Raw genomic sequence first — 21,494 nt, 5'->3', positions numbered from 1 at the left:
TACCGTAGATTATCATCAACTTTAATATTCCTTTAGTTCAGCTTTAATTATTCTTATTCTAATGAACCTGTATTTTATTAATGAGAGACATAATACCGTCGCTCTATAAACCTCATCATTGCATACGACGTCATTTTATAGAAATGAAAATAGTAATGAAGTTTGTTTTTTTTTGAACGCGCATCACGCAAAAACCATTGTACATTTTGAGATAAAGTTTGTACAGTCAGCTCGTTTCGGAGGTTTTAAGCCAAACAGTATCATAATTCAACGTATATAGCAGTTACAGCAACACGTGGCCGGGTTGTATGACATTTCATGTGTGGTTAACTTAAACATATATAGATACGATAATGGTGTGACATAAAATGTTTATATGTAACCATGGCCAGCCACAGCAGCCGGTATAAATCCCTGATTACCATCCTTCTTTCTCACATAAAACCATTCTAAATCAACGTCAGTCTCCTCTCCACTTTGGATTAACACAACTACTTCCCCTTTTTTCACAGAAACTGTTCTATTCAATATTTCACCTTTATAATCACTGTTTGCGACAAGCAAAGTTTGTCTTTCGCACTTTTCTTTAACGTCAAAATTATCTTTATCTTGAATCTTATCAATGTTCGAAGATACAGATTTAGTTTTTAGATATAAATTGTCGAAATCCTTTTCGGCACAAGACATTTTGTGTCTGCGACTTCTAGGACGATATCTGCTTTCCGAACGAGTTCTGCTGCGTAGTTGTTCTTTTTCGTTATCTGTGAGATTGCCACAAGGACGCGGGTATATATCGGTACTGCTTTCCCAACATGGCATTTTCTTCTGAAGAGACGATCTGAATTATAAACAATAGAGATATCTTAATCGGAATGAAAATGGCATGTAAATAATTTTTCGGCAAATAATGAACAAAAACGAATGATTCGGGTCATATTCATTATTTTAACGATTGATAATTTAAGTTTCGTAGAGAGATCGGTTTCCAGCCCTCTGTTAAATGCAAAATTTTGTAGCATGATATACTTTATTAAGTATATATTTTTTATTTCTAAGCTATTCGATACGTTCGTTAAACAGGAGAGTAAAACAAGAACAAACATTTTTACTATAGTTATTTTAATTAAATATAGCGAGGGACATATTTAAATAGACAAAACAATCATACTTTTAATCTTGTTAGCAGATGGGTGAAGAACGACCTCCCCGGATCTTGTAGGTACTATAAATTCTTAGCAATATTAAAATATGGTCATATTTAAAATTGTTCCAGAATCGTAATAATATTTCAACCATGAGCAGAAGTTTATACCTTAATGGTTTAATATATGTAAGTTAAATGGTTACTAACCTATTTGGTAGTATTCCCAAAGGAAGGCAGGAACTGTACATCACATAACCCTCGTCCCCATGTGGCGTCTGGGTATAGAGCCATTGCTGGTTCTTAAAAACAGCATTAACGACCGTTCCTAAGGGCAGGATAAGCTCGCGCTGAAGACCTTTTTGTGTCTGATAGAGGGTAGTTGGAAAAGCTATGACTACAGGAATGTTGCCTGGACGATCTATAGAGGCCTGAAAATAAATGAAGAATTCGTTCGAATGTAAACTACCTATATTTTTTAAATATTTTTGATGAACATTAAAAATGACTATTAATTTGTCATAATTTGTGTTTGTTAACACCAGTTGTCGATCGCAGTTTTGCTTGCGTTTTTGGGTTGGTCGTCGGGTTTTAGGTATAAAATAGTAAGTAAAGTAACAATAATAGTATATTCCCTTCCTTGAGGTTCAAGCGTACATCATACCAAATTTCATTAAATTCGGTATACTGGCTACTTTCACATTTATAATACTAAGTACTAGTATAGACAATTGATCGGACATGACAACACCGTCAAATTGGTTGTAGATACAAGGGCCGAGTTTACATAGTAGTAAAATAGACAATTACAAGGTAATTTTTTTTAAAAATTATCTACAGTCTGTACAAAGTCATAGTAAGTGAACCATTTATTAAGAAATTGTCAGCCCCGATTAATATTTTAATCGATTTATACTAATTTTACATAATCAAATGATCTAATCGTAGGTATCGCAATTACGATTTCTGCAAGTGTCCTTTCTAATTGATTACGATTGATAGGTCGGAATGAAATGTTTATTTGTAGGTAACACAAGATGTTAATTAATTATGCTTGTAGTTTTGTAATACGTACTTTCAAATTTGTAGATTAAATGAGCTGAGGTGAAATTCTACTAAAATTTAACGATTATTACATTTTCGATTGTATTCCAATCTAACATCGACTATTCCTCACAAAAATAAAACTTAATCGTTACTAATTGCCATATGACTTATTTATAGCACTTATGATAGAATCCCAAATATATTCCGAATACAGATGGGCCGAATGTGGATTGAACCGAATACGAAGTTCGGCCGAATATTCAGTGAAAATAAAAAAATTGGGCGAATTTGGGTTTGATTTAGCCGCGCTTTCTCGACAATGACACGTCGTGAATTGCAAGTAAATCTTAACTTAAAAAAATATATATTTTCTTTTGAGATTTAGTTATTGCTCACATACAAAAAGTTGTTCCATTTGAGCACTACACTCAGTATCTAGGACGTTATTGATGTTTTTCAAATAACCCTGTATATTATACATATAATATCAAAGAAGGAGAATATAATTAAGTTTTTATCACGTTATCAAGTTAAAGTCTTTGATACTCGTTCCTACTAAAACAAATTATCATGAGTATATAAAGGCATTCATTTCAGTCAAAATAGTGCAAGTAACTATTTTATTTTACTTTTTTTGCACCGAATGTTCGACATTTGAACCAAATTTCGGTCGAATGTGGAAGTCCGGTTAAAGCTGCCAAAATACAGTGGACCATTGTGTTAGTGGAATAGGAAAATGGCTGAACGACAACGATAGCGTTTCGATTCGATTCGATTGTGTTAATGTGATAATCTGTTAGTAGTATTTGCAAAGCACAATTCAACAGAATTTTTATGCAATATATAAAAATATATATCCAGTAAAACGACCTAATAGATACATTTTTCTGAATAGTCTCGTAAATAAAATATTTTGAAATATACTGTGAACATAAAAACAATAAGATATATATCTTTTTATTTGTACCGAGAGGCTACAGATTATATCGCCAATGTTACATGTGACAAGCTATTTTCAAAGATCATTACAAACACTCACCCACAATTTGACGATTTCCTTGAATTTGAAATTTCAAATCATTCAACATCCTTGTCAACCTAACAAACACCAGTAAAGGTCATGTAAAAAATTATCTTAGTTATTTAAGAATATCATATTGCATTCACGACGCGCTCATGCAATCATATAATCGTTTAACCTTACAATATATCTTTGTTTAAATAAAACGCATTGATGAATGACTCCTGCCTTTCGGAACTCAAATTGCTGTCAGTTACGAGAAAATGGCCGGTATAGCTTTTGCAATAAGTTCGACAATCATTTGACGCCATAAAATTGCAAAGGGATAATCATTAAACTTCAAAATCTGAGCCCCGAAGTATAATACCTTTAAATTTTTTACAAATTATGTGCAATTTAAAATACCTTACACAATTTCGCGCCAATTTTGCGGGTTACCGTTTATATATTGGATTGAAGATTTAAAAGGAATTTGTTACATATAACTTCGAATATAGTTACTAAGATAAGGTATTTTTAATAATATTGATTAGAACGTTATGTTATAACTTCTTAATTATGGACTTGGGAGTAGAGGTTAGTTAACCGTCTCTTGTACAAAAAAGTGTCTACCAAATTGACGTTGAACTTACCAACTCGCAAATAAATGCAGTTCTAGTGACATCGAGCACAGTTCTACACTTCTTGATAAGTTTTAACAATAGCTCCATAGATTAAACATAATAATCGCGCGTTGAAATGTGGTGCTAACTTATAAATAAATCATAGCATCTCATCGAATTTCTAGAATTTGACTAAACAAGGGTTGAATTTAAATCTTTTCTATGTTATAAAATGCAGAGCTCCGAAAAGTTCTGGCACTGTAGCACTTTTCTCTTTTATAAATTATTCGGTGTTCAAAATATCGATATTGGTGAGATGCTAGTCTATTTTTTGAGTTTGGTCCCAGTTTATGGTCCCTAATAGTAAAAGCACCTCACTCTACAAAGTTATAAGGAGGTCTGGTCTCTTTTTGTATTTTTTAAATTTATTATTATGTGTGAAAAATTATGATTTTAAGATAATGATGCTAACTAGCATACGACCATACTTTGCTTTGTTTCATGTTGAATTATCTTACAATTGAAACTTCTCTGAAACAAGCTGAATTTAATGGTACAAATTTCATATCAAAATTTTCAGCGATTTTTGTGCGATACGCGTTCGTATAAATACAAGATAGATTAACCCAACACTCGATGTTTTGTTACATCAAATTATGAAAGGTTTAACACCCAAAATTGAAGTTAAACGAAAATCATAAAGTACTTTTAATTATTATACGTTTAACTTCGTGTAAAATAATTAAATGTTTACAGAATTATTCTATTATTATTGTTATAACCAATAAGCGTATTTATGTATAAGAAACGGTTGATGTAAATATTAATCGTGATTCGGGATATAAAATGCTGATAAGATACTTGTATTAAGTACCTATTATTACTTAAATATAGGTATATATAAAGCCTTCGCAATGAATAAGATTTGAAACATGTAAATGTTTATCAGACAGGACTATTCTTATAACGAATGTGTTTCCATACATAAATACATAAATAAATATTGGACAACATCACATACATCACTCTGATCCCAATTTAAGTTGCTAAAGCACTTGTGTTATGGAAATCAGAAGTAACGACGGTACTACATACACCCAGACCCAAGACAACATAGAAAACTAATGAACTTTTTCTACATCGACTCGGCCGGGAATTGAACCCGGGACCTCGGAGTGGCGTACCCATGAAAACCGGTGTACACATTACTCGACCACGGAGGTCGTAGTTTCCATGAAGTTGCTTTGAAAATAACTCTGTATTTTATTAAATCTATACTGATATTATAAATGCCAAAATAAATCTGTCTTTCTGTCTGTTGGTCTATCACGGCTAAACCACTGAACCGAATTTAATGAAATTTGGTATGAAGCAAGCTTGATTATTATAATTACCCATGAATCTTAATGGTCGATTGCGGATTCAAACCGGGAAATTTTTCATTATATAAGAGTTTTGTGTGAACTATAAGCTATTCCATCGCCACGGTCAACCTTAGCTACGAGAGCAGTACAGTCGAATCACAATGAGATTGTCAATTCGCTCACCTTGCTGTTAGAACTAATAAAAACATATCATTATATAAATACCTCACTCAAAAACGTGTCGAGATCTCGTATATCGTAACCAAACTTGTTGCTTTTCTTTCTTCTCCGATGTCTGTGTCTATGTTTTCTTCTTACGTACTCGTCTGATCCTACACTCGTATCTGAATACGAGGCTTCACCATTAAATTCATCACAAGCGCTTTTAAATCTCATATTATGATAATATTCGTTACGGCCAACCACTCTCTCTTGGGCATACTTTCTGTCAACACATTTCGATTTTGGTCTTTCAGCGTAATTGAAAGTCTTTTTATCCTCGCTCTTCTTTTCGACTTTTTTAATATTATCCTTGAGCACCCATGTCAAAGATATTTTAGGTTTATGCCTGTGTGCCAGCGGCGTGGAATGCCAAGTTCCCATTTCCTGTATTTCGGCGTATTCAACTTCTGAACGATCGTCGTCGGCTTCGGTCGTTATTTTGCAATTTGCTAGCAAATCTATTATTTCGCATGTTGGTTCGTCCTGGAATGAAGTTTTTTTTTTACATTCATAACGTTGATCGTATTAAATACAAATTATACTTATTTATTTATAAGAAATATGCGACGGTACTAACAATATTTTTTATTTTATTTTTGATAACACGACACACAAAGCAGCACACATACAGAGAATCACATAAAAAATGTTGTTTAATTTCAATTAATCTATTTGATAAGGTATGCAAAGCATAATAACTGAAGCGATATCTAAGTTGCTAGCTTTAATTGCTATAGAGCCCGAGTTCTTCGGTTCAATTACCTATACACGCACTCAATCTGTAAAATACGCTTTAGATTAACCTCAGTTGAGTTACATAAATCACAATGTCAGGATGTAAACAATCATAGGAAGTCGATTTTAACCTACTTCTAAATGTCGTATCGTTTTGAAACTTTGCTTGTAATATTTAAAAAGGAAAAAACTATAATAATTTGGTACAATCCAACCGATTTTGCAGAAGAGGTGGATAGTAGAACTCAAACGTAAATATAGTTTATTTTTTATCTATCCTATAAAAACATAATGAATATCCTATATAAATGTAATGATTTCGATATTTGTTTTTGCATCAAGAGTACGACACACTAGACAAGAGAGCACAATACGAGCTCAAGAAACTTTAAAATAAAAAAATTGGAAAAACTGAAAAAAATATCTAAACTATTTTCTATTAAAGATCAAGATGTAAGAAGTCCTAATTAAAACAGTATTCTGTACAATCAATGTGTTTTTAAAGGCGTATTTGTCTTACCACACTTTGTAGTTCGTAATTCTCGGGATTAATAATTTCATCCTCATTTTCCCGATACGGTGGCGGCAAGTCTTTGAACGTGACTTCTGTAAAAAAATAAACACAACACTCATATTCTCCGGAACTAAATCGTATGCTAATAACAGAAATAAAATACATTAAAATTCGTACAAATAAATGATTTAACACATTTTATAGTAAGAAAATTTCGTATTAAAATTTAAGAACACACGTCAAATTATTATAATAAACGATTCATTATTAAATAATAGCTTTGTAAGAGAAATCTGATTTTAAGTTACTAACATTGTTACTATAAATGATGTATCGAGTAATCACAGTATTAAGTTTTCACTTTAAGCAGACTTAACGTTAACGATCGCCAATGGGTGCAACGAACGGTGACCGTCCACCGTCGGTTCTCGAGTCTGACTAACTGATAGTGGTGAATTGGTCACCCCACGCGTAAGCTACGGCACGTAGAGGCTTCTTATAAAAGTAAAAGCCGCTCAAATTATATCAATACAACCGTTCCCGTAGCGAATAAATTGTTAATGAAACATTTCTAGCGATGTTAAACGATAAGTTTAAAAACATTGTTAATAATAAACAAAACAAATATTATTATATTATTTTAAAAAAAAGCGGGGAATTCTGTGTATAAGTAATTAAATAAATGACACAATCTTTGCAAATGTTTTATGTTAAAGTAAGTAACGTAAAAAAATCCCTATTGATAACAGTTTCGTTAATTATGGTAACAGTGCAGTTAACATCATTAACGAAAATATCAACTAAAAAAAAATCAATAAGAATCGCCAGTTCACCTGTTGAAAATTATTAAGTAAAAAAATACGGTTTTCATAGCGCACGAAACCTAACCCTAACCGCGCGGTTTCATACATCAAACCTTAAAAATCTCGGCGCATTCTCACGGCTGCGCAGCCGCATGCGAACACCGAATGCCTCAGGATACGCTCCCCGTAAAGCCGTCGGTCACGAACATTCATTATGATGGTACTCTTAATTTAGATGAACGACCATATCGCCGTTGTTATTTATCTACGTTTATTATTAGTGCTCATTTGGCTGATCAAAGCTTTCTCGCATGAGAATATCGAAGGTACTGTTACAATATAAGTAAGTATATCCATGAGTTACGACGGAAAGTAAGAATTTAAAACATTTTATTGATTCCTCCGACTTTTTTTTTACTGACAGGGCAAAGATTATTTCCCTTATATCAGTCAGGATGAAGACGCGAAGATCGATTCGGCTGATATTATACAGTCACTTAAATTTTTAGGAGAGACATGATAGGAATATTTCATAGTAATAAAAAGTAGTAAAATTGTCTATGTCTAAATCTCATTGTCTTTGATCAATTCGAGCTCGAGTACCTATAATATTTGAAAGTACGCCAGAAGGCTATGTTAGAATGGCTCTATGCTGAGGGACTCTGTAGTAATAATCAGTATATAGAATAATTAGAAACTAAACAAGATCAAGTTCTCGAAAGTGATAATTAGACACATTACAGTAGGAATAACTTTGCTAATCCTTAAACAAAATAGCAAAAAAAAAATGCATACAATCACATTAACTATTTAGTAGTTTATTCATAATTTGTTTTTGTGTTTAATTTTTTTTTAATTTGTCATTGATATTTAAGGGAGTAAAAACAAATAGAAGAGAACGATGTCTTACAAAAAAGTATTTTTCAACAAGATTAAAAAATATCTATTTATTTTTAGTTTAGTAACTACGCTGTTACTGTGTTTACAGTATACGGTCGTTGTTCATTCGTTAAGGTATTTTAGTACTTCACGTCTTCAAATTAGACCCTCGAGGCATTCCACACCTCTGTTTGAATATTACCTTTGTTTTAGCATTTCAGTGATTAGTGCGTACGGGATTATATCTCTTCTCAAAACATACCTAAAGTAAGGTTATCAATTACAATTTCACATGGTAAAAAAGTCGCTTCCCGCCGTCTGTACGCGTAGAACTTTTAAACTACGCCATGGATTTTAAATACGGTTTTCATAAATTAGCAGAGTGATTCAAAAGTAAGTTTTATAGGTTTATATAGCTTTTCTCTACAATAATACATGCATATTATGGTAGAGAAAAGCTGACAATTTTAACATTCTTGAAAAAAAATTTTATGTTTGTTCAATGTCAAAGTTGTATACAGTCCCTTATCGTACCCGTGTGAAGCCGGAACTGATAGCTATTTTGCCTTCAATATGTACTTCACACTATGAAGCTGGAGATCTTCAGGAACTACTATTCCGATTTAAAAAATATATTATGGTGTTATATGGTAGAAGTATTAAAGTTTATACGATTTATAACGCAAGCTAAGACTCTTAGGATACACAATGTAAGTTTCAGTCTAGACTAAGTATTGATCGTCAGTGTGAATCAGCCATGTGATATTCAAACTTAAGGAATATATCAATTAGTAAAAAGTAGTAATGTTGTCTATGACTAAATCTATTTTGACCGTTGGTCAGAACGCTATATATGAAGTAGGGTTATGCCAGAGGATTCTGTTGTCATAATAAATTAGTAGGTATATAGTTATAATTAATACTTAAATAAGACAAGTAACTTAAAATTGATAATAATACAGTATTATAATAATTTATTCATTATTTTTATTCGGTAAGTTTATTAAGTTATTTAATTAATTTATGAGACCATTTCAATTTATTCGATATGAAAGTTTTCGTAATTGTTTTGTATATAACGCAAAAGGTTGTTATATATTTACTTACATTTAAAATATTTATAGCAGTAAAAAAATACCGACGAAAAGATTAACCACAATAATATCAGTAACGTTCCTTGAAATTGGAAAGTGAAACGGTCGGTTACCCGCAACATCTTGGACATTTCGGTGATAATTCTGCACATTTCGTCGGTTTTTGCGTAAAAGCCGACAAATTGTTGTTGTATGTACCTAGTTACTGAATAGTTTGTGTTTATATGATATTTGATTACTCTTGGACTTGGACTAGGTTTACGGGTAACGATGTTATGTTTATGGGTTCTAATGATGGCATATTTGTAGGGACAGTTACTAAGTATCTATAGCTTATTTCAATCGAAGTAGGGATAAAGACAAACAAACCTTAGATGTATGTACGTATTTCATGCGATTTGCTAATAACTCAGGTATATTGTGCGCTACCAAGAGTTTAAGATTGATATATCTTTGTTTAAAATACAACACTATTACACCCAAATATTTAATCCACTTTAATTTTACTTCCAAAATTCTGATAACAGTTTCGTCGACGTTCAAAATGCTATTTTTTCGCAAATTCATAGATACATTTTAATGAAGCTCTCGTATCAATAATATCCTCAATTTGCTGCCAAATGATGTTTATTTGGCCTTTCTCCTCTTATGTTTGGATTAGAGTATACTTATTCGTTGATTATATATTATATGTGTGAGTTATTTAATACCTCTAAAAAGTCTGCCCTAAAGACTCGGCCCGCGTTGAATATTCATAAATAATACAAGCACCTCGTCCATTAATTGTTTATTTACTCTTACGAAACGGCGTACAATTAACACAGGAAAAGCAATGCAAGAGCGGATCAATGCTGGTCAGATAACCAAGTGACAACGTAAATATTTTTCTTACTAGACTCCTTTTGTTCTTAATAAAAAAAAACTATAAGTGGAAGGAAGTGTTTGTAATATGTGACATCAGACATCACTTAATAGCGACAACGATAGAGTGACGTTACACGGCTTGTGCAAGGCTGTCACGCCGATGCACGCGCACGTTTACGGTAATCGTGAACCCTTAACATTCCCCGCGGCCCGAACGGATTCCTGACATAGTGACACGCTCGTGCGCCTGCGCGTTGTGTTATTTTCACGCCTTGTCATCAACTATAAAACTTTAAAGCTGTAAAACATACGCTGAAATCGGAGACATATTTTCAACACAAAACAAGGCATGAATCGTCTTGTTGATTCAAATGTATTACATCAACAATTTTATGAATTATGATGTTGATTCTCAAATTGTTGCTTTCAACGGTGAAAGTTAATTTTAGGCACTACGGGTAATTATGTTTTAGGTTTTAAATATTCATTACTTTAACTACATTGAAACGCTTATAAATCGCACTGAGGAAGAAAATGAAATGCACCAGAGTAATTATTTTTATTAAATTAATTCTTGTTCCGAATGTAGCTATATAAGTTAAATTTAAATAAGATTAATCATTCTGTTAAAAGGTAGGTACTATTTTTGATTAGTATAATATGTTGATAAAATAAACATAGCTACTGTAGTCTAAGTAAAGCAGTAGTAATTTTCAAATAAAATATTATTGCGTGTTATCATTTATTTATAAGTTTATGGCTAAAGCCAATGATATTCTAATAAATAGATATGTTATACACTTACTAAACAACAGAAAAAAGTGTTCCGCACCGGGGCCCTTTATTTTACATTTCGCTACAAGTAAAAAGGAAAGCTTGATAAAAACAATCAGAATAAAAGAGACAATAAGATGTTTTAATTGCGTGTGAATGTAAACAAATATTATTCGGGCCACCAATCACCGCATGTTGCCATCATAGACTAACAAATTCATTAGGCAGAAGGTTCAAATCTCGTGTACAGAATTTGTAGCCGGGATTTATGTCTATATAACAAATGAATAGTATAAAAGGTAGGTAAAAAATTTAAGACGTTTTAAAAAGAAAGAAATACACATATTATAAAAACAATCATACACCTTCGAAAAGATTCAATTTATTTCTTTTCTGTCTCTTAGAGAGCATTTTAATTTCGGGATTATTTTTATGAGCGGAATAAATGAAATTTAGTTGAGTAAGCTGTTCTTTCGAAATGTAATCTTTTTCTTTAAATCTTTCAATATCACGGCTATGTTGGCAACACGTTTCTTCAGTCATTTATTTTGTTGAACTAGTACTTTGTTTTTTTTCTGCAACAGTTTTTTCTTGCATGTTAATTCACTTACGCGTTTTTTAAGTGCTACTTTTCTGGGTGTTTCAAAAATATCTACCATATCCAGTATGCTGACATTGTCGAGACTTGTCGGGGAGTTTTCAATATTTATATTGATGTGTTTCTGGGAAATAAATATAAGTAAAATATATCTCGTCACTATTGAGGTAGGCTAGATATATAGATAGTTTTTTACTCTTTTTATTACCTCTATAACGGGAACAGCGTTCTTTTTGAGAAGTGTACGACCTTAGTTTGAAGAATATTTATCGGTAGCTTTGAAATGATTGCTACAAATTCTACTACTTTTTGAAGGCGTCCAACTGCATTCACTTCTTTGTTTACGAACAATTGCGATCCATTCTTGAAGCCGAATCTCAGAAGTTGGAAACCTACGAAGATAAGACGGTAAATAGTAAAACTCGCTGTTGTCACACAGTAAGGTAATATAAACGATTTATTTCTTTGTTTACGAACAATAGCGATCCACTCTTGAATCCTGATTTCAGTGGTAGCTTTATTTTAACATATTATGTTAATGATAAACTATTTATATTTTCTTTTCTTATATTCGACAAGTTTAATTTATAATTAAGTGTATCAAACAAAATTATAAAAAGGTTATTAAAAGAAAAAGAGAACTCTGGAGTAAAGATGATTTTACTGCCTAATATTCGCATCTGTACTTTTATTCTATGTCGGGAACGCACGCATCCTTGTCGTTCTTACGACAAAAAATGTATTTTCCATCCCTTTCTTTTTTCTAACCTCCAAATATCAGAATATTAGACAAATAAATGAAATATATTAATAAATCAAAGTATATTGCTTACTTACATGTGGTATGAGATCCCTTGTGTTTTATTAACTTTGGTATCGTAATTGGTACACTTTCTAAATACACACGATGGCATTTGGATAGTTATTACGAGGAGCGCGAAACGTATTACTCGTTGTCGTGCGCGACACAGACTAAAGACAACACGTCCCAATTAGGACGTTTTCTAGTCTTCACCTTCTGCGTGTTTATAACAAATCTGTTTACTAGAATTGGCTAAAGCCATCTTTTTAATTTAACGCAGAAAAAAAACATCGATTAAGAGTAATTTGACAAGTTCAACTGCGATCTTTGATTGTCGATTGGACGAACAATAAACAATAATTGGAGGATTTGTCATATTTTTTGACACTAAAATAAAATATGGTATTATTTCTTGGGACTCGGAAAATTTTTGAGTCCTTCGCTACAGATTTAGGTATAGGCAGTAGTATACAATATACCTATTTGCGATCCTAATCTAATGTTTCACTACATTAAGACGATTGTGATGGGAATTCTATTGTTCAGCCTTATCTGGGGTTACGCAGAGGCAAAGTTTTATATGTTTCACAGCTAACACAATAAATGTATTTTTTATAGATTCAAAATGAATTGTTAGGAATATGTCAAATCATTAAAAAGTAGTAAAATTGTCTATGGGAAAATCTCATTGACTTTGATTAGCAATAGAACGACGTGTATTTACATACAAAATTCGGTTTTTTTTTAATATAAATTTTACCTTTTTTAAATTAAATTTGTGTGACAACAAAAAATGTTTAAGATGATGAAAATAAAGAAATACAGTACAAACTTCTATAGTTAAAAATATTAGACGAAATTTGAAAAGCTTTAATAATAATTTAACAATGCCATAATGGCCGCTAGCCCACGTTTCATAGGAAGATCATTATCAAAAAATTAAAAAGTTAAACCCATCGACTATTTGTTAGCAACGCCTTCACAAATTAGATGAGAACGTTATAATTATGCGATTTTTATTAGATTTTCCGTCTCGATAAACAAATTCTCTATGGTGTTCTAATAGTATAATTATAAAACTTAATATTTATGATACGGTTAAAGTTCATAGTCTATAAATTATAAAATCTAACTTGATGCCTACTTCGATGATATGAAAAAAACATAAAAATATTTTGTAAAATTGTAATGTTTAAGTTTGTACTATAATTATGTTAACATTAATAATTATGATTTGTTAATTCCTAATATAGGTACTTTGTTTAGGTTTATTTATATTTAAATACTCTATAGACTATATGTATGTTTAAATTATATCGTCTTGATGTCTTATTTTTGTTTAATATTAGGTAATTAATATCTTGTACTGAGATGATAGATTATAAAAGGTATTATTCACATTTATAAACATTATGTTCGAATGAAATAGAGTCATTTTATCGAAGTTTATTAATAGCAGTAATTGCACCAGAAAACAGTTCATGCAAAGAGGGCAATAATAAACTGGTACCATTATCGGAACATTAACGAAGAATTACGTAATAGTGCGCAAGCGCGTTGTACCTGGTAGGCTGGCTACAGGATGAAATTAGGGGTAAGTGTAGGCAGCCAATAATTGCACCGTGAGAACGCGCTCGGCCTGCGCGTGCGCTGACAGCACGAAAATAATGCTAGGCTGCAGCTAAACATTGAGATGTTTTGCTTAGTGAAAGTGAATTGTAAAAATTTAGAAAGGAAAACTTTCGTAATAAACGCTTTTTTGTTGCTCTAATCACATCTTGGTTTTATGTAAAATGTAATTATCTAAAACGTTTTAAAAAATGAAATCTATATACAACCTATGTGGTTTATATAACGTCATATAGTCCAGTAAAAATCCAATAAAACCTTTATTTTTTCTCCTTATTATGTAGAACTTTTTCTGAATAGATACAACAATATATATGTATATATATAGCCAAAGCTAATTTCAACATGTGTTTTAATAACATTATTAAAATTATGCTTAAAATTGGTAATTAAATCAGTTTGTTAGTAATATAAAGTAGATACTTATATAGTGGTTAGGCTTTGTGCAAGTCAATCTGGGTAGGTAGGTACCACCCACTTATTGTTTATTCTACCGCCAAACAGTAAACTACGTATTGTTGTGTTCCGGTTTGAAGGGTGAGTGAGCCAGTGTAATTACAAGCACTAGGGACTTAGCATCTAAATTCCCACGGTTGATTGATGTAGATACTTACAGCTCGTCTAGTGTATTTTAGTTACTACCATAGTATAATGTTCCATGGTATTCTACTTTAGGTAATGCATTCATTAAAAACTTCAATTTTTTTCTGCGGAAGACGAAAGGTTGTTAAGAAATAAATTTATACGTAATGACGTAGGTCTAAAATGTATGAATGAATTAAAAGTAATTATAATATTTTCGTTTTTATTATGTTTTAGGTTGTTGTACATTATATTTGATAATGTAATGTACATATGTGCGGAAATATTTTCCAGTAACTATGACATAATATTTTCTTCACAATTATGATAACACAAGGAACAAGTATGAACTTGAGTCTTCTTTTACCTGATTATACGAAATTTGGTAAAGTTTATTTGTTTTTGGTGTGTAAAAAAAGCATTTATTAATTATTATTAAGGAACATTTTGTACTGGTAACACCTCGATGATAAAATTATTACCGTTAGACCATTTTAATTTAAAATATTACGTTATTAATTATTGTAAACCATTATTATTATCGTTGAGCAAAGATAAAATCGCTGTACACGTTATGTTTCTTTCGCCGATTTTTCTCAGGTCTTAGGAATTTATTTCCAGAACGTTGTTAGATTTTTGACAATCATTAAGTAATTATTATTAAGTATTGTTTTTATATTGCATAAAAAGTTCAACGTAGACGGTGTATTTACGGTGTAATGTTGGTTAGTATTACCAGTGTAATGAAAAACAATATCAGTCCAAACTTGGATTTTTAGTCGCTTTTATAGAGTTGCGCTATCAACATTCATCCTCCATAAAATTATTTTAATTGCACGAAATTATTGTATACCGACAATGTTACAAATATATATATATAGATATGTCAAGAAAAACCTACCTAAGTTAAATCGACTTATTAGATATGCTCACATACGAACTTACGTGTGACGTGTTTTTTTTTAACATTTAACATGACTTCCTATAATTTTATTCATATTAGAGACACTCGTTGTTTCAATAATACAGGCTGTGTATTTTTTCATAATCGACGTATCCGATTACCGAAATATGTTCACAAAAATATTGTTAATTTAGCTATATTTATATGAATAGATATTTCTATATAAAATATATTTTACTGATGTCCTTATGTGTTATTAATTGAGGTAACTATATTAGTAATTAGCTGTCATTTTTTTCTGCGATTGTCAATGAGTTTTCAAAAAAATCTTAAAGAAAAGTTAGAAAGCGAAGTTAAGGTTAGTAGAACATACATGATGTCGAAACTTGCAAATATTCTGAAACTGTGACGAATAAGTAATCATGAGATTTTCCACGGACCGGACAGTGACAACTGTTGTGACTACGCACAGATACAAAATAACTAGATAATATATATATTTTTTTGAATAAATTATGTTTCGAAATAAAAATAACGTATTATAACTGTCTAACAAGAAAGACGGGATATTAAAATTGTAATTTGTGATTAAATTTTTACTTACAATTCTTATACTTACAATTAACAAAAATATTTGGACTATCTAAAAATGTTTATTACTTAGCTCTATAAAATTGACGCCCTTTAATATGACTATCATTAAGGTTGTAGACAAAGTATTCATTATTTGTTAGTATGCTTGCCAAAATAAAATAAACAAAATAAATAAATAAAAAAACATCAAAGTGTGATACGTCACATCGATTCGTTACAACTCGCTGAACGCGGTCATCGCGGAATCGTAGATTGCATAATCTTGCATAGGTTATTACCGTGTCTTCGAAGGAATGCAATTTGAAAAGAATGCGACTCACCTCGCGGACAATAGGAACCGAGCATGCATTTTTGAAATACCATATTTTAAAACAAAACTTATTCCTAATTTTATTTTGAAAAAATATATTTTTTAATGAACACTACATATTACTATTACAAATGCCGCTGACCTTAATAAAGTTTTTATGCCTATTTTTGTATCTAGATAGATATAGAGCTTTAAAATATTTATAATAAAACTGTTTAATTATTTAAAAGCAAAATAGATCATGTTCGAAGTTAAAAAAGATCACGCATTTACGCTATATGTTCGATGCAATATTATTGTAAAATATCAACGGGCTTGGGCGGGCTATCAATATATATAAGTACCTAAACCATAAAATAGAAGTAGAAATATTACATACTTACTTTAAAATTTACGAGTGTTATAGAATTCATCTTATTACCGTAATTATTACGTTTTTACGTGTACGAGGGTATCATTAACAATTCGACGTAGCGATGTTATCGAGAAAGCGGAATCATCGCGGAATTCCTTTTAAAATTAAGAAAAAAAATTACACGAAATAATTTAAGGTCAAGGAGGCGCGTGATCGCGCTGGATAGTGTGGATAACAAACCAGTTATGTGTGAGTTATGATTAAAGTTAAAGAATTCCGTACCTACAATACTTTCACTGCAAACTGTTGAAAATTATATGTAAGAAAATTATATATTATAAATGAAATTGTGTTTTGGTTAATAAAAATATCCCTTCATAGAAGTCATCCTCCAAAATCGTATTATTAAACTACTAGGAGTAAATAAGACAATTTACAAAAATAAAATAAATTAATAAGGATTAAAAAATAATTCTCCTCCCGCTAATACTATAGCTCGGAGTCGTCCTATCCCGCTTCTGATACGCACGTCATATGTACGTGTTTTTTCTTCTATCATATGAATTAGTTTATTTAATAATTCAGTCAGAAGGCAGATGGATGGAATTTACTTTTAGGGCTCCTAAAATAATTTGCAGCAACCGCAATTTTTGAATCTACTTATATACATATAGCGGGTACTTTTGAGAGAACTCGTGATGAGCGATTAGCTATCCTACGTGTCAAATCTTCTGTGACATTAATTTATACCAAAATATTCATAAATTACAAGTACTCGTCTTAGTATTATTTGACGGACCTCTAAAAATTATTTGCGTGGGGCGCGGCAATTAGGGAGGCGGGACGAGTCTGCGCAGGCGACCCCGCGACCTCTCGCTTCGTGTCCAGTCGTCCTGCGCCCGCGCATGTCGCGTTCCCGCGCGTTGAAGGAATTCCAAAATTACACTGAGCCTTCCCGATCACGATTTCACCTACTTTATTTCATCGTGAATACTTTATACCACATAAATACATGTCATGCGTACAAAAAAATAGTACACAACAATAGTACAACATATCTATAGTATTGTAAATAATAATAAATAATCAACTGAATATGTTTATAAATATGCAATAGGAAATACTTACTTATACTTATATATTATATTATATTGTATAACAACCACTCACTGATTAATCACGAAATCTCAGAAACTTCGTATAACACCTACAAACTTATCCGCTCCCAGCAATGATATCCGTTAAGAAAGGATTTTACGTTCCGTTTTTGTATTTCTAAATTTCGCGCATGTAATGACAGCTAGTTATAAAATTAATTATAACATTTTTATTACACGTGGCTTATTATTTTCATCCATTCTGTAAAGAGATGGTAATTACGATACATCGTGCTACGCACGGGCATACGTCGACGTTACGTAGGCGGTGCGACGCAAGCGCAGAAATTAACTCCTCTCTAAGATAACATCTAACGCGGGACACTCAACGTACGTTTATGAGCTAGCCATTGGACCGATAAACCTTGAAATATATGGTGCTGTGTAATATTCGTGGACAAGTAACATAAATTGGACCAACACGCGCGGACTCAATTATGAGAAAAATTTCGATTGTGTAAGTTTATGTGTCACATAAACTTACACAATCGATTTGTAATTTTTGCTAAATAACTTCAGGATTTTTTTATATTAATATATTATATGTTTTATAGTATATAATGATATCACTAAAATGTTGAAAATGTTATAATGAGACATAAAATATATGTATTTACGCTTAATTCTTGGTAGGTACAAAATTTCTGACCACATAAATGTCAAGAAAAAGAATGTTGAATATCGTATCTGCGTCTGCATCAGTTTAATTAAAATAGACTATTTACAAGTAGGTTTTGAAACGAATATACAATCTTTATTCTATAAATTAATCTTGTCAATGTGATTTTACAATTTACTTCTCCGGCATATACCTACTCTTATAATATTAACATAGCCTTCTGGCGTACCGCAAAATTTTATAGACTAGCGGTGCCCGCGACTTCGTGTGCGTTTGAATTTAACAAAATAAGTTATTGTTGTAGCCTAAGTTACTACTTATTACATCAGCTATCTTCCAATGCTATCCCATCTAAATCGGTCCAGCCGTTCCAGAGATCAGCCGGAACAAACAGACAGGCAGACTGACAGAAATTGTAAAAAATGTTATTTTGGTATATGTACTATTTTTTACTGTATCTTAATTCCCAGGGTTGGCGGTGCGTATGCGATGTTGGGAATCAATGTCTATGGCGGTGGTTACCACTTAGCATCAGATGGGCCATTCGCCCGCCTACCTGTATTATATAATCAAATATCAGTTATTGCTATAAGAAGTAATCGAGACCCAAACCATAAAACCAAACCAGCCCAAACCAAACGAATGCCTAATATATTCCCATATACTACCATCTGATGTATACTTAATGCCTACAAAGACAGCTTTAAAAAGGTATAATATGTATAAGTACCAGTAGGTATTTCTTTAGAAACGCTTGAGTTATTTTGTAGACATACTTAAGTGAACAAATTAATTAATTCATGTATTATGTCAACTTGAATTTGTCACCAATCTAAATCATTGTTATATAAATAAAAATACTTATATTTATCTTTGAACAAATTGTAAAAATAACTGGATAACATTACTATGAAATTCTTTCTTACTCGACGCGACGTTTGCGAAAGGGCATTAACTTCTTGATTATTTCTTCACTAGATATTTTAAGATGTAAATATTAATAAATTCAATAAAACTGTATACAAGTCTAGGAATTGTGCTATTAGTGCGGTAATCTGTGCCTTATAAAACGTTGCTGTTTATTAATTGAAAATTGTAATGGGATTGTTCATACCTTATAGATTTAATGACTTCTAAAACTACATTTTAGCGTAAATTCTTAAATAGAATTATTAGAACACTAATTTCGTGGTCCAGAATAATTATTAACAGTAATCAATGCTTTAAAATATATTTAAAAAAAGTAAACAAAAAGTTTGGGAAGTATTTACTAAATAAAATGGTTTCTTGATATCATAAAAATATTATAATCTCTTGTCAGATTGGCGTGGGATAGCAATTAACATTTGAAATTATTAAATACATTTATTTATTGTTAAGGAAAAAATCTACATAAGTAGGTACTGCAATTTTCGCCACTAATTACATGTTTTTGTATAAAAGGCGTGCATGGTTTGATATTAATAAGGTGCTGTGCTATAAATAAATAAACTTACTATCTCGAAACTTCCTAAGTATCTTCTTCATTGTGACACCAGCTACGACGGTGTGAGCCGGCACGCGCGCGTTCTGCTAATGCAGCTTCGGTTACGTCACGGTCTGTCTCACGCGCAAGTATCGTCACGGGGTGCTTAAACTCGGACAAAGGGCGAATTGCTCATCGCAAATTAGTCATTATGAAAATGTCAGTACAACCGAACAAGGCGATGGTCTTAGTATAATTAAGATTGGGTTCTGTTTTTACCTAAATCGCTTTTTTTTTTTTTTATCGAAACAACATCAAATTTAAATTTACTTAAGTATTGTAGGTCCTGAGAATATTTTAATGGTTTATTTATTTATTTATCGAAATTGTAACCTTTACATTTAATTAACAGTTACTTATAAAATTATTATTTTAAAAAGTATCTATAACAAGTGGGTTTTATTTAAAATGTACTTCACGATGTTTATAACATCGTTTATTTTGCGATATGTATAATAAGGATGTGCATAATAGGATATGTATAATAATTCAACGACAAGAAAATATTCTATATAAAATTACATAGACATAAGAATTGTATTATACAAGTTACATCTCCACTAGTTAATCAATGCAGTGCCAAGGACAGCTCTATTCCTTAGTAAAGAACCGTTGAACTCTTGGAAGCGGAATCATGCTTCACAAAGCGAAACGACATCGTGTGCGATATGCTACACTTCTCACTGTCATGGCGTCTCGGAGACCTTATGTTACCTTGTTTTATTATAGGTTTGTGCTGTAAGAATATACATATAATGTACACATAATTTCTGATGATTATATGTTAAAGCCGAGAGATAATGTGTCTTTTAATGAGCTAATAAGAGTTTTACATCATCGAACCAATGATCGTGTACAAAAAATTAAGTAAGATAATAATCTGTTTTGTATTATGTATAGTAAAATTGTAACGAGGTTATGTCCGTACGGAATGAAAAATGTCTGTGTATATTTTTACTTATTTTCGTTTAATATAATATCTGAAAGAGATTAGGCAATGAAGAAAGAGAAGTGGTGGAAGCTAGATTTGTGGTTTAAATATATATTACGCGAGGTTCAAAAATCTACGTAAAGAAAGGTAAGAAAAAAAAATATAATAAAAAAAATAATAATACTATAATACATAATTGTATGTATTAATAAAGCTCAGCGTTTCCTAACTCTTTAAAAATATTTTTTATTATTTTCATTGAACCCTTTTTCCCCCAATCACGTTACCAAGCAAAATATCTTGTTTCCTTCCCCTATCCTTCTACGGATTCTTCGAACTTCTCTCGTATAATTAAATGATTAGTATGTTATTTATTGATCGTCAAAGCTCACTTAAGCTATCTTAAGTATTTTCCTTATTTATTTTAA

At 31.5% G+C, this 21,494-nt stretch overlaps 1 protein-coding gene across 1 annotated transcript; it reads right to left on the bottom strand.

Annotated features, from left to right (window-relative positions):
• Positions 1–169: 169 nt before the first annotated feature.
• LOC113396228 (uncharacterized) lies at positions 170–20,315 on the bottom strand. The gene is made up of 5 exons (XM_026634102.2): positions 20,107–20,315; positions 6,653–6,738; positions 5,401–5,880; positions 1,352–1,572; positions 170–838 (listed from the first exon to the last, which is right to left on the bottom strand). Exons 1-5 carry the CDS (start codon positions 20,135–20,137, stop codon positions 373–375), a joined length of 1,284 nt encoding a protein of 427 aa, XP_026489887.2. The 5' UTR covers positions 20,138–20,315; the 3' UTR covers positions 170–372.
• Between the last annotated feature and the right edge of the window lie 1,179 nt (positions 20,316–21,494).

The sequence above is a fragment of the Vanessa tameamea genome, chromosome 8 (assembly GCF_037043105.1).
Source record: "Vanessa tameamea isolate UH-Manoa-2023 chromosome 8, ilVanTame1 primary haplotype, whole genome shotgun sequence".
NCBI classification, from domain to species: Eukaryota; Metazoa; Arthropoda; class Insecta; order Lepidoptera; family Nymphalidae; genus Vanessa; species Vanessa tameamea.
This window is presented reverse-complemented; position numbering and strand designations above follow the sequence as displayed.

Coding starts and splice junctions, on each gene's coding strand:
- LOC113396228 (XM_026634102.2), bottom strand. CDS start 20,137: ATGAAGAAGATACTTAGGAAGTTTCGAGATA. Junction 6,739..20,106: donor ACTTAGGAAGTTTCGAGATA/GTAAGTTTATTT, acceptor ATTTTTTTACAG/AAGTCACGTTCAAAGACTTG. Junction 5,881..6,652: donor ATTACGAACTACAAAGTGTG/GTAAGACAAATA, acceptor ACTTCATTCCAG/GACGAACCAACATGCGAAAT.